The 15,275-nt window shown below is 44.5% G+C and overlaps 1 protein-coding gene across 1 annotated transcript in view; it reads right to left on the reverse strand.

The window, feature by feature from the left end:
* The window catches only part of camk1da (calcium/calmodulin-dependent protein kinase 1Da), a 397,726-nt gene that overhangs the window by 179,365 nt on the left and 203,086 nt on the right, over nucleotides 1-15,275 (reverse strand). Inside the window, exon 3 of the mRNA XM_078552956.1 lies at nucleotides 10,788-10,862. Within this exon, the coding sequence (XP_078409082.1) occupies nucleotides 10,788-10,862 (75 nt within the window). The remainder of the gene's footprint in view (nucleotides 1-10,787; nucleotides 10,863-15,275) is intronic.

A 15,275-nucleotide genomic window follows, 5' to 3' on the forward strand; every position in this document is an offset into this window, starting at 1 on the left:
GTTCAACATGGAGGAGCACTGATTCACCAGCTGAGGGAGGGCGGTACGTGGTAATCAGCAGGAGGTTTCCTTGCCCATGTTTGACCTGGTGCCATGAGACTTCATGGGATCTGGAGTCGATGTTGAGGACTCCCAGGGCAACTCCCTCCCGACTGTATACCACTGTGCTGCCACCTCTGCTGGGTCTGTCCTGTCAGTGGGACAGGATATACCCAGGGATGGTGATGGTGGTGTCTGGGGCATTATCTGTAATGTATGATTCTGTAAGTATGATTACGTCAGGCTGTTGCTTGACTGGTCTGTGAGACAGCGCTCCCAATTTTGGCACAAGCCCCCAGATGTTGGTAAGGAGGGCTTTGCAGGGTCGACAGGGCTGAGTTTGCCATTGTCATTTCCAATGCCTCGATTCCTCACCTCGATGCCAGGTGGGCCATCCAGTTTCATTCCTTTGAGGCATTTTAGCTGTTTGATACAAATGAGTGTCTTGCCCGGCCATTTCAGAGGGCATTTAAGAATCAACCACATTGCTGTGGGTCTGGAGTCACATGTAGGCCAGACCAGGTAAGGACAGCAGGTTTCCTTCCCTAAAGCACAACACTGCCAAATGGAGCGTGAGCCCTGTATGACAACTAGAAAATTACAATCGATATTGGGAGAGTGGCCTTAATAGGCCCTTTAATTGGTTTAAATGGCTACCTGCCACTCACAGGTTCCAAAATGGCCTTGAGGCAGCAACATGCCGGTGAACCAGCACAGTGGCAGGAAAGTCCTGACCAGACCATATCCAGTCCCGTCCACAACCGAATGAAAATTCAGCCCGATGTCTCTAAATACTAGGTTAACAATAGAGCAGCCAAAGGGGTGAAGGAACGGCAGAAGAGGGTCATTAAAATCTGCAGCCTGTCACTTCTCAGTACAGATTATAACGGGGCACCTACAAACTGCTCTAAGTCGCAAAACAGACATTTGTTTAAAAACAAACTTCAGAAAACTAGTGCAGGTGGCTTAAGTTTTTAAGCAAATATTCTATTCCAATATATTAGAAACTGGGTTTGATTCTGTATGACTAATGCATGACCGAAAATTGTGTTTCTAAATGCTTTGTTATTAAATTTAATTGCTTTGCATGTCACTGATCTTATTTATTTGACAGAAAACCAGACTGATCTTTGAAACGGAGCAGCGATTAAACGTGCGTCTATGGGAAGTCGTCATTAAATCGCCTAATCACCTTGGCCTGGAGTTCAGCACGAGGAGGAATGGTACTGGTAGCTCTGCAATTTACAACAGTGCGCGTGGGTGGGTGGGGGGGTGGAGGCAAATCCTAATGTAGTTCTTCTGTTCTGCTGCTGACCTCTTCCTTTACGCCCCTACAAAGCCGCACTCGTCTGTTCAGAAAAACAAGTCTCACACACCAGCCAATTGTTAAAGGCGAATTTGAGAATTAGAGAGAAAAGTGCTGTTCAAAGAGGATTGTCACACAGATGCAATTATAGGGAGGTTTTCCTGGATCTGTACGGGTCGGGGTGCAGAGAATAGCAGAAAATCGACTCGAGTCCAATCACCTGCCCGTAAAGGAATTTTTCTACCATTTAAACTTACAAGTGAAATCAGGCAGCTGGGCCTTCAGCCTGACCCACCTGATATTTCATCAAATTTTGGGGGAGGAGGTCCAAAAAGGAATGTAGTTATTTCGGGACAGTATAGTTAGGGGTATAGTTAATGTTCTCTGCGGCTGGGAGCATGAGTATTATGTTGCCTGCCCAGTGCCAGGATTAATGACATCTCCTTGAGGCTGGAGAAGAACTTGGAGTGGGAAGGCAAGGATCCAGCTGTCGTGATCCACGTGGGTCCCAACGTTACAGGTAGGACTATGAAAGAGGTTCTGCTGAGGGAGTATGAGCAGCCAGGAACTAAATTAATAAGCAGAACCATAAAGATAATAATCTCTGGATTATTACCTGAGCCACGAGCATATTGGCATAAGGTAATTGCGATCAGAGGGTTGAGTGCATGGATCAAAGGTGGTGTGGGAGAAATGGGGCACTGGCACCAATACTGGGGAAAGAGAGAGCTGTACCACTGTGATGGCCTTTCACCTGAGCCATGCTGGGACCAGTGTACTGGTGAATCGTACAACTAGGGCTGTAGAGAGAGCTTTAAATTAAATAGTGGGGAGGGGTGGGGGGTAGGGCTCAACATAAGGGGAGATTTGGAAAGTTAAAGTGAAAGAACAAGGTAATAGTGCAGGGTAGCAATGTGTATAATAATAATTAAAGTTTAACAGGAAGGGACAGAGCGTACGAACATAACAGTGCACCAGCAAATAAAATCACAGCAGGGAAAATGGTAAAAAGACCAGAATCAAAGGCTTTTTACTTGAATGCATGCAGCATTCACATCAAGATGGATGAATTGATAGCATAAATAGAAATAAATGAGTATGATATGAAAGCCATTCCAGAGACAAGGTTGCAAAGTGACCAAGGCTATTCAAGAGTATTTGACATTTTGGAAGGACAGGAAGAAAGGAAAAGGAGGTGGGGTAGTTGTGTTAATCAAGAATGTGATCAGTACAGTATTGAGAAATTATCTTGGTTTGCAGAATTAAATGTAGAATCAGTTTGGGTGGAAGTGAGCAATAGCAAAGGAAATAAGTCACTGATGGGAGTAGTTTATAGGTCCCCTGACAGTAGCTGCACTGTAGGACAGAATATAAATCAAGAAATAATGGGGCATGTAAGAAAGGTATAGCAATAATTGTGGGGGATCTTAATCTTCATACAGATTGGCAAATCAAATTGGCAAAGATAGCCTGGAGGATGAGACCATAGAACGTATTCGGGAAAGTTTCTCAGAACAATACAATCTGGAGCCAAACAAGGAACAAGCTACTTTAGACTTGGTAATTTTCAACGAGACAGAATTAATAAATGACCTCATAGTAAAGGATCGTCTAGGTAAGAGTGATCATAAAATGATAGAATTTCACATTCAGTTTGAGGGTGAGAAATTTGGGTCTGAAACTGGTGTCTTAAACTTAAATAAAGGTAATTACAAGGGTATGAAAGCAGAGTTGACTACAGTGGAATGGAAAAATACTTTAAAAGGTAAGACAGTAGAGAAGTATGGGAGACATTTAAGGAGATATTTCACAACTCTCAACAAAGATATATTCCATTCAGAACGAAAAACTTTATGATAAGGATGCACCATCTGTAGCTAACTAAGGAAGTTAAGATGGAATCAAATTGAAAAAAAGGCATACAATGCTGCAAAGATTAGCAGAAGGCAAGAAGATTGGGAAAATTTTAGAAACCAGCAAAGGATGACTAAAATACAATAAAGAGGGAGAAATTGGTGTATGAGGGAAAACTAACAAGAAATATAAAAACAGACAGTAAAATCTTCTACAAGTATATAAAAAAGAAAAGAGTAGCAATAGTGAGCATTGGCCCCTTAAAGGGTGAGACTGGGGCATTAATAATGGAAAACAAGGAAATGACAGAGATTTTGAATCTGTCTTACAGTAGAAGGCACAAAAAACATCTCAAGAATAGTAAAAAAGCAGGGAGATAAAGGAAGGGAGGAACTTAAAACAATCACAATCGCTAGAGAAAAAGTACTGGGGAAACTAATGAAACTAAAGATTGAGAAGTCTCCTGGACCTGATGGACTGCATCCTGGGAGATTTAAAGGAAGTGGCTGCAGAGATAGTGGATGCATTGGTGGTCATCTTCCAAAATTCCCTAGATTCTAGAGAAGTCCCAGCGGATTGGAAAGCCACAAATGGAATATCTCTATTCAAGAAAGGGGGGAAACAGAAAGCAGGGGAAAAATTTCCCCCCATCAGGGAGGAGGTGCAGGAGTGGGCGTGGGCAGGTGCGCCTCTGGTTGGCGCCCCCGATTGGGGGCGTGCCGCCATTTTACATGGGCGAGCCAATTAAGGCCCACCCAGTGTGACGTCCGCCAGGAAGCGCTATGCGCTCCCTGTGCGGTTGGGGTGGGGGGGGAGCTGTTTCCCTTAGCCAAGAGTGCGCTCTTTCACGCATGCTCACAAATGAGCGCATTCATCTCCCTGAAGCTAAGCGCTGCCTCAGGGAGAACGGCGCCAAATTTAAAAATTGTAAAGGTGCATAAACAAAATTTCTCTGACATGTCCCCTCATGTGACACTGTCACATGAGTTGGGACATGTCCATCACTTTAAATCAAACATTTATTCAATTTTTAAAAACCCTCATGAAACCTCATCCTGCCCGTGGATGAGGTTTGATGCTTTCTCTGAAGCCTGCCCGGGCTCCCGGCCTGCCCGCCAACCTTAAGGTTGGACGGGCAGGTCCATTAATTACGTTAAGTACTTTTTAAATGGCCTCAATAGGCCGTTGATGGGTCGGCGGGCACACAGCTGATTCGGCTGCTCCCCCGCCGACCTGAAAATTGGAATGGCGCGGGGTGATGTCGGGAGTTCCGCCTGACGTCATCCCGCGTCATTTTACGTGTTAGTGAGCGGGCCCCGTCTCCCACTCACCCACCTAAAGATCCTGGCCCAGGAAGCTATAGGCCATTTAGACTAACATCTGTCATTGGGAAAATGCTAGAATCCATTATTAAAGAGATAGTAGCCGGACATTTAGAAAATCATAATACAACCAGGTAGAGCCGACATGTTTTTGAGAAAGGGAAATTGTGTTTGACAAATTTATTAGAGTTCTTTGAGGATGCAACAAGCAGGGTGGATAAAGGGGAGCCAGTAGATGTAGTGTATTTGGATTTCCAAAAGGTATTGGATAAAGTGCATCATAAAAGGTTACTGGAGGAGCTCATGATGTTGGGAGTGATATTTTAGCATGGATAAAGGCTAACCAACAGGAAACAGAGAGTTGGCATAAATGGGTCATTTTCAGGTTGGAAAACTGTAAGTAGTGGAATGCCACAGGGATCAGTGCCGGGGCCTCAACTACTTACTGTCTATATCAATGACTTGGATGAAGGGGCCCAACTGTGTCATAGTCAAATTTGATCTCATTGAACGGCGGAACACGCTCAATGGGCCAAACGGCCTAATCCTGCTCCTATTTCTGGTGATCATGCTCGGATACTCCAAAAGGCCTGAGCAAAACCCAGGAAAATCTCCCATCATGGCTTCACAGCTCTCCTGTCACAAGCAATTTACCACTTTACTACAGCAGAACCAAATGAACAGATTGCCTGTTCTGCAATTGTAAAATAGTAAAAATGCAACTTGAATGTTACTGCTTCATGCATACGTACGTATATATATATATATATATATAATACAGATGAAATGTCTTCTAACCTGAACATGCAGAATTTAACACAGTGAAGAGAGGGATACAGTTGAACAACTAATACACTCAGTCAAGTATTGTCAAACAGTTAAAGTGGCCCCACATGTCTCATGAGGTTGAAAGGAATATTGGTGAATATGATCTCAGCTCCATGAATCAATTCAGCCAATATTACTTCACCTTCACTGAAATGAGTACGTAGATTTGCTAAAGCAATATATTTGGAAATTTCTGATACAGTAGCAGTAAGTTAGTAGGACACAAGATTGATAACTTTGTCAGTTGGATGTTTTGTGATCAGGCCCCTGTTGCATTATTATGGTCTCACATCAGAGTCTGTTTTCAGCGAAATGCCTGAGGCTTCATAAAGTCATTTCTGGTTTGTTATTGTTATGATCTGTCTGATTCAGTGGGTGGCTAACACTGCATTAAGAAATAAGAAAAGTGCATTCAGGAGATATTCAGAAGCTGCTCCATCTATTTTAGTCGTGTTGTAGTGTTGCTTACTGCCAATGTATGGATGGCAAGAGCAGAGGTCGTTAGGGTCTTGGACTGTGATCCCCATGAGGTACTGGGCAGGTTACTGAGGGGGTTGTTGCAGGTTTGATGAGCTGTTAGTGAGGGTTCTGTCAAGGGTGGCACCTAAATAAACAAGGTGAGGATTGTCCTTCAGTTTCTGTCCAAACAGGGTATGCATCTCAACTCAACAACATCACAGGTACTCTTTGATCAACTCACCCCCACCCCTGGCTCCCAGTCCTGAACAACATTGACCCCCACCCCCCACCACACCAGGGGGAAATTGCAACAGGTAAGCTACCGGAGAAGCTCTACTCCATCCCAAGCCTGCCCTGATTCAATGACCCCCCCAACCCACCAGCAGTACGCCTTCCCTCACACCCCCCCATATGGTTAAAGCCACCACACCGAGGAGTAACAGCTGAGGACCTGTGGCAGGAGGACTGACAGGAGAAACATCCACCAGAAAAACCACTCTCTTATCGTAGACCCCACTGCTCGTCCACCTGGCTTTGATCTCCCAGGGCGACGGTGGGCCCTTTTAAAATCATTTCGGACCAGCCAAGGCCTCTGTGCAGCCATCCGACGACATCAGTGGGGTCGCCAAGACCACCCAGGCTGCAGCAATGATGCAGTCCCAACAATGACTCACATTGGCGAGGGCTGTCCACTGACCAAACTTGGAGGCGGGCTTAAAGAACTCCATCTAACCACTAACAAGGCTATTGCTTGGCTCTGTGACTATGCACATGGTAAATAAAATAAATAAGTTATCTAAGAATCTCATCCAGTGGAAACCCCCCTCTCACTAAAGTGACTCACTCGCTACTGCTGACCACTTTGGGGAGACCTACTTATTGCATTAGTCTGCATTCACTTTAAGGTGATCTTTGCATACGAGACTCTTGAAGCACAGGAAACACCAACAAGATATAAAAATCTCAATTCGTTTGGTTGAAGCGCTGCAGCTGGAACAGCCACACAAAAAAATACAGCTCCCGGATGTGTCAGCGCTGAGCCATAGCACATTGGGAACACTCCTTGCATTGACTCCAGCTCTAAAGGGATTGGTAAAAACAAAAAGCTAAAAGCTACTGCGGATGCTGGAAATCCAAAACAAAAACAGAATTACCTGGAAAAACTCAGCAGGTCTGGCAGCATCGGTGGAGAAGAAAACAGTTGACGTTTCGAGTCCTCATGACCCTTCGGCAGAACTGAAGTATAGTTAGGAGAGGGGTGAAATATAAGCTGGTTTAAGGTGGGGGGGGGGGGCAGGGGGGGAGAGAGAAGTTGAGGGGGTGGTGGTTGTGGGGACAAGCAAGCAGTGATAGGAGCAGATAATCAAAAGATGTCACAGACAAAAGGATCAAAGAGGTGTTGAAGGTGGTGATATTATCTAAGAAAAGTGCTAATTAAGAATGGATGGCAGGACACTCAAGGTACAGCTCTAGTGGGGGTGGGGTGGAAAGACTAACAAAGTATTCGTTGTAGATTTAAAAATAATGGAAATAGGTGGGAAAAGAAGAATCTATATAAATTATTGAAAAAAAAGGGGAGGGGGAAGAAACGGGGTGGGGATGGGGGGAGGGGGAGTTTAAGATCTAAAGTTGTTGAATTCAATATTCAGCCCGGAAGGCTGTAAAGTGCCTAGTCGGAAGATGAGGTGCTGTTCCTCCAGTTTGCGTTGGGCTTCACTGGAACAATGCAGCAAGCCAAGGACAGACATGTGGGCAAGAGAGTAGGGTGGAGTATTAAAATGGCAAGCGACAGGGAGGTTTGGGTCTTTCTTGCGGACAGACCGCAGGTGTTCTGCAAAGCGGTCACCCAGTTTGCGTTTGGTCTCTCCAATGTAGAGGAGACCGCATTGGGAGCAACGAATGCAGTAGACTAAGTTAGGGGAAATGCAAGTGAAATGCTGCTTCACTTGAAAGGAGTGTTTGGGCCCTTGGACGGTGAGGAGAGGGGAAGTAAAGGGGCAGGTGTTGCATCTTCTGCGTGGGCATGGGGAGGTGCCATAGGTGGGGGTTGAGGAGTAGGGGGTGATGGAGGAGTGGACCAGGGTGTCCCGGAGGGAACGATCCCTACGGAATGCCGCCAGGGGGGGTGAAGGGAAGATGTGTTTGGTGGTGGCATCATGCTGGAGTTGGCGGAAATGGCGGAGGATGATCCTTTGAATGCGGAGGCTTGTGGGGTGATAAGTGAGGACAAGGGGGAGCCTATCATGTTTCTGGGAGGGAGGAGAAGGCGTGAGGGCGGATGCGCGGGATATGGGCCGGACACGGTTGAGGATCCTGTCAACGACCGTGGGTGGAAAACCTTGGTTAAGGAAGAAGGAGGACATGTCAGAGGAACTGTTTTTGAAGGTAATGTTCTGTTCTGATGACGAGTGAGCGCACAGACAGTAAATGTTAGCACCCATCGGGTGCAATGTAGCATTAATACAAGCTGCAATCTTTGAAAATAAGCCATTTAGAAAACTGGGCCCTTTCTTGGATGAGCGGAGCTCCAAAAAAAACCCCTCAAGTAACTTGACACCATCCAGGACAAAGTAGCTCGCTTGATCGGCACCCCAACCATCACCCTAAACATTCATTCCCTCTACCACCGACACCCTGTGGCTGCGGCATGTACTATATACACGACAGCAGATATCTCCAATCCGTGGCCCGCGGGCCGGATGTGACTCGCGAAGACCCCCCAATGTCGCCCCCAGAGGTAGTTTTCAAAATACCGGTAAGTGTAGTGGAAGATTCTGAAAGAAACTGCTCCTCCAATCACAGGCCATTCCTCTCCCACACCTGCTGCTGATAGGCTCACAAGTGAGTGAGAGAGTAAGTGAGTGTGGGTGAGAGAGATAGAGAGAGATGGAGTGAGTGAGTGGGAGACAGAGTGAGAGAGTGGGAGAGAGAGTGAGTGTGGGTGAGAGAGAGAGAGAGAGGGAGAGAGAGTGAGTGAGTGTGGGTGGGAGAGAGAGGGAGTGAATGAGTGGGAGACAGTGTGAGAGAGTGGGAGAGAGAGTGAGTGTGGGGGAGAGACTGAGTGAGTGTGGGACAGAGAGTGGCAGTAATTTGTATGAAAGCATGTTTCTTCCTCTTCCAACATAACTGGAGCACCAAAGAAATATTGAAGTGAGCTGCTCCTTTGGTACAATGTGAGGTCAGGTCACTTGTGTACAGGTCCATACAGGAGCCAAGGGGCAGTGGTCCCAGAGGTCTGTGTCATGGCTTGGCTGCATTATCAAACCTTATATGTAGGTAGGTAATTAGCCATAGTCCATGAGGGACCACGGGTATCTATCTCTATTCAGAGAGACGATTGGTTTTCTAACTTGAGGGGTACCACTCCACATTCACAGGCAGGTAAGGAGACAGGTCCCAAGTGTACCTCAGCCAGAGCAGGAATTGGACCCATGCCATTGTTGCTCTGAACCACACACTAGGCATCTGAGCTAACCAGATAACTAGATATCTCTCAAAAGTTAACAGCACCACTTCCTGCCTCAATTGACATTGTCATCTCAGTTCATTTAGGAAATCATCAACGAGGAGGAGCGAGTGGCACTTTGGAGCTTTCATTTTAATGGGATTTTCAGATTCAGACCAGCCTAGAAAGCGTTTCTGGAAAACCTGCCACCAAAAGTTGTGAAAATAGAAGATAAAGGGATTTCCAATAAATTCATTAAGCATTTTGAATGCGAATCTCACAGTGTAATTACATCCCGACTATGTTTTTTATTTCACAGTAAAGACAACTGCAATGTGTGGAAACAGGGATATCAATCAATTGTTCATTCCAAAATTCACCCAGAACCATTTCTTGGTAATCTCATTCCCAAAGGTAGGATTGCCAGTCCTCTGGGATTATCCTGGAGTCTCCAGGATTTAAACATTAACCTCCAGGACACTGCTATGAGCAACTCAGGAGAAACATCACAGGGACATTTTAAAAAAACCACACAAAATATTTTTCATTTTCGTTGACCACTTTCAATTATCAGTGATAGAAATATTGGAGATGAGATAAATAAACTGTTTGACAGACAGTCAGTCATCACCTAATCTGTAACTAAGCCTGTTTGGCTTACCAGTTGGTTGTCAGAAGGTGGGAACCATGAGGATGGATATGTCATAGAATGGTTACAGTGCAGAAGGAGGCCATATGACCTGTTGTGCCCATGCCAGCTGTCTGCAAAAGCAACTCAGTTAGTCCCACTACCCCACCCTTTCCCCAAAGACCTGCAATTTTTTCTTTTCATGTACATATCCAATTCCCTTTTGAAAGCCTCGATTGAATCTGCCTCCGCCATACTCTCCAATAGTGCAACCCAGATCCTAACCACTCGCTGCATAAGAAAGGTTTTCCTCATGCCGCCTATGGTTCTTTTGCCAATTACCTTGAATCTGTGCCTTCTGATTCTCAACCCTTCCGCCAGTGCCAACAGTTTCATTCTATCTTCTCTGTTTACACCCTTGACAATTTTGGACCCCTCTATCAAACCTCCTCTCAACCTTCGCTTCACTCTAAAAAAAAACAGCTTCTCCAATCTGTCCGCATAACTAAAGGCCCTCAGGGGACTAATGGCAGAATCGTGGTGGTGGGACACTTGGGAGTCCAGAGACCAGGCAATGAAACCTCCAGGGAATGTGTCCAACCAGAGTTGACAATGAAACCCAATGGCTTCTAGTATTTCTGATATTTGATAGATATGGTCTCTCCATTCAATGCTGCAATCTTACTGTAAGCTAATCAATAGATTTGCCAATCTTTGCCCATTTTACCTGCAAAGTGGTTAACTTTTGAATTATTCTCATTGTTTAATTAACTGGGAGATCTAGAATTGCATTTAAAAAGGCAGATGCTGTGTGACTCATTGTAAAAACAGGTTTTATTGTTGTGGACTGTCTGCTCTTCCAAACAGTCCAAGCTCCAGAAAACATTTACACTGTCTCATACTCACAGCTGCATCACAAGATACAAATGGTTTGGACTCTCGTAGATGTCCTCCAGGGCCACAATGTTTTCGTGCTTTATTCTGGAAACAAGAAGACAGCACTGTAAATGTCCAGGTCTGATTCAGAGGACAAAGCGTTTACATTCGAACATACGAACCAGGAGCAGGAGTCGGCCACTTGGCCCTTCAAGCCTGCTCCGTCATTCAATAAGATCATAGCTGATCTGATTGTAACCTCCTGCCTACCCCCGATAACATTTCACCCCTTTGTTAATCAAGAATCTATACAGCTCTGCCTTAAAAATATTCAAAGACCCTGTTTCCACTGTCTTCTGAGTTCCAAAAGACTCACGATCCTCAGAGAGAGAAAAAGTTTTCCTCATCTCTGTTTTAAACGAGCGACCCCTTATTTTTAAATTTTAATTTGAGACCTGGTCGGCTTCTGATCTACCAGCCTTGGCACTTATAATCCAGTTACATCTTCTTATACCATTCATGCTTGTCACAGATATTGGGCAAATAGTGCTAACCATTTACCATCATCATAGGAGTCAATTACAAAGGTGGTATGTGTGTGCCTGATCAGTCCAATAGATGGTCCCTTCCACACAGTGAAATAATTCTCTTCAGGTAGAACTTGAATGGCACTCTTGGACCTATAGTTCCCCCCTGCTCCCCACGGGACCTTTACTAATGGTTCATCACCACCAACCCCCACTTCGCAACAAAGTTCTGGAGAACGAGGGTGGGAGGCGAGATAGCATGATCCAAGATTTCCCCCCTCCTCCTCAGAAAATATACCTTCCGGACTTCATCCACCCTCAGGTGTTTTGGGTTTTTTCTCCCTCCAGTACAGATGAAGGAACATTAGTTGTACCTACAGCTTATGTTAATAGCCTATGTGCGTTGCACTGTCAGTGGAACTACATGTTTTTACATGTCATAGTTGGACCATGATTGAGTTGCCAGCCATTTGGAAGGTTTGCAAATCTTCTTGAAATTACTCTTTAGTTTTTTTTTGCTGCTTTTCCAGGTCGGTATGTACGAAAAGAAACATTTTGAGTACATTCAGTAATGTTCTTAAGATGCCAACCATATTACAGTTTTGTTTGCACATTACACAACATGTTATCACTGATTGATTGACACCTGACAGGCCACTTTTTACGTGCAGATTCAGAAGATGAAAGACCAGAATCTTTGCCACAAGGCTTTAGAAATTGAAAGTAACCATCACAGAGAATGAGAGAGACATTTAAGGTGAGGCATTTGAAGCATAAGATAGTTGCTGATTATAAGCTTCAAGCAAGGAATACCTGATGACAGGAAGATGGAGCATAGTGTTTTATTTAAGTGAATTTTCAATACCGGTAAATTTTTAAAATGCTTTTATACATAATGAAAAAAGAAATATAGTTTGCTTTAAATTTTATCTAATCACACAGCTTAAACAATACTCAAAGAATTAATGTTCAAACTTCAATCTGTCAAAGGAGCTTCCACTGGGTTATCCTTATCCATCAGCAGTGCCACTTAAACTATCTCCTCAATCTCATTAGTCTGACCTTCATCCCAAGGAGAACGACATAGAGAAGAGTCGCCGACAGCACTTCAGTGTAGTGAACAGATTGACTTTTGAGGCTAACAAGGTCCACTCCTGTTAAGTAGTGCAATGTAAATTGACAATGTCAGTCTGCAGTTGCTATAACACCAATATGCCCAGTAACATTCACTATCCCTGGGTCCTTGGAACCCTCTTTGTCTCCGCCTATCTTTGATTTGCAGAATGGAGGTTCGTCTGCTGACAGCTGTGGCTAATATTTTCCTTCCTGTGTTGCAATATAAGGGGAGCCTTCAGGCATTCAAAACTCTCTGAAGATGAGATTTCCAGCTATGCTTCAATCTAGTCTAGTATTTGAAGGGGAACTGCAATTGGAAAAACTGAAGTCAGCAGTCTGCCAGGCAGCTTGCTCATTACAACCCACTGCCACAGGCAGTAATGCCATTTATCCTCCATACTATCCTTAGGCTGCTGGCACGGGCATGCCCGTGAATGCCCTCTGGTATTTCATCACGCTGCATTTGCTCACCAGATTATCTAGGAGGCTGTAGGGAATACCATATTGAAGCATCAAATATAACAGCAGCATCATTACATGGGATTGTACTCCGACAGTCCGCTAATATGCATGCAGCAGCTCTTGGGACTTTACACTGCTCCAATAGACATGTAAGCAATGTTATTTATTCTTTATTGCTGTTAGCGAGCATTTCCACCAACAGCTTCCCATCACAATCTGTGAATCATACCAGCTTGAATTCCAGGTAAAACAGGTGAATTACATCAATATAAACTGTGGGAAACGAAAGTCAAAAAAAGAGTTTATATTTTTCCATATTGAGTAATCTGATTGAACAAGACCCAAAGTACAGGACATAACCAAAAATACGAATTAGGAGCAGGAGTAGGCCATTCAGCCCCTCGAGCCTGCTCCACCATTCAATAAAATCATGACTGATCTGATTGTGGCCTGAACTCCACATTCCTTCCCACTCCCTATACCCTTTGACCCCCTTGTTAATCAAGAGTCTATTCAACTTAACCTTAAAAATAGTCAACGACCCAGCCTCCACTGCTCTCTGGGGGAGAGAATTCCACAGACTCACAACCCTGAAAGAAAGAAAGCTCTCATCTCAGTCGTAAATGGGAGGCTCCTTATTTTTAACCTGTGTCCCTTAGTTTGTGCCTCTCCCACAAGGGGAAATAAAGAGAAAGGTGTAACAAGACCAAAAGTGGCGTTGAAGGGATTCCAAATCTGTGTTTTAAATTGTGTAGGAGGCAGGGCATAACAGTTCCTGGTCTAAAAGCTGAGTCAAACACAGTGCACTGCAATCACTCAGGAAGTCTCCGTGAATACCTGTTCAAAGAAATCAAACATAATTTACAAAATGTAAAGGAGTGGGGAGAAAAAAAATGACAGTATTAATGGCAGAAGCAAAATAGGAAACAGCACAGGGAGACTGTTCAACATCCCACATCCTGACATGCTACAACCTTTGATGCAATATATATTATTAACATTCTCTGTGAACCACAGCTTCGAATCAAAGTTGCTGCCAATGTCTTTTTTTGAATAGCGGAGCCAGATAAAAGGATGCCTTTCAATGACTGACCCCTCAATACAATCAGTCACGATTTCTCGAGCATTTTCCAAAGTGGCTGGGTGATTGTCGTCAAGCCATTCCGTTTAAAAACATAAATTGCGGAAGAAAGGAAAATCCAATGAAAGAAAGATAAATAAATGCTAAAAGGGAGAAGCGATAGGTTGAGACCTGGAAATTAATGTTTAAACACAATGGGGAGTTTGCACCAAAAAATGCTTTATATTTCTGGACAAATCGATGTTACACCCATCAGGGATGACTAGACAACCTGAGACTCTTTTATTCAGGAACAAGAAGGCTGAGGGGTAAACTGGTGAGGTCTATAGGATTATGAGAAGGTTTGATAGGGTAGGAATAGAGAAGATGTTTTCACTTGCTGGTGGGGGGAAGACCAGGGCTAGGGATCCTAAATATAAAATAGGCACTAACAAATCTAACATGCAATTCAGGTGCAAAAGCAAGTATACCTGGAAAAACTCAGCAGGTCTGACAGCATCCGCGGAGAGGAACACAGTTAACGTTTCGAGTCCGTATGACTCTTCGAGTCATACGGACTCGAAACGTTAACTGTGCTCCTCTCCGCAGATGCTGTCAGACCTGCTGAGATTTTCCAGGTGTTTTTGTTTTGGATTTCCAGCATCCGCAGTTTTTTGCTTTTATGCAATTCAGGTGATTCTTTATCCAGAGAGGGTTCATGATTTTGAAGTTGCTATCTCTGGGAATGGCTGAGGTGGATGGTGCAGACGTATTTAAGGGGAAGCCAGATAAACGCATAAGGGAGAAAGGAACAGAAGGTTCTGCTGACAGGGGGAGCTGAAGGAGGCAGGTTAGAGACTCGTGTGGGGCATAAGCACCAGCACAGACCAGTTAGGCTGAATCGCCTGTTTCTTTGCTGAATGTACTTTACAATACTCTGTACCATGTGATGTGCCTAAAATGTACTGGAAGCATCTAAGCCAGGATTTTACACCCCTCCCGCCCGGCGGGATATTAAGGTCCTGCCGAGCTGAATGGAGATTTAAATGGCTCACCGCATCCTCCGATGTGGGGGGAGGGGGGGGGAGAGACACGCCACAGCTGTGCAGTAAAATGCTGGCCCTAATGAAGCTGTGCCTGTCCTTTCCCCCCCACCATTTCCTTCTCTCTGCCTTTTGCTCTATATAATTCCTATTAGTATTCTGATTGTCTTGGAAGGTGAACTGTTACTCGGCACTTCTGTGCACTGAGCTGTCTGCCTTGTCCAGGCAAATGGCTTCATCTGCAATTTCATGTCAATGGCAATCACAACGATATTCTAATTAAATAATGCAGATACTTATCCAACATAAT

Source organism: Cetorhinus maximus, chromosome 12, assembly GCF_964194155.1.
Source record: "Cetorhinus maximus chromosome 12, sCetMax3.hap1.1, whole genome shotgun sequence".
Lineage (NCBI taxonomy): Eukaryota > Metazoa > Chordata > Chondrichthyes > Lamniformes > Cetorhinidae > Cetorhinus > Cetorhinus maximus.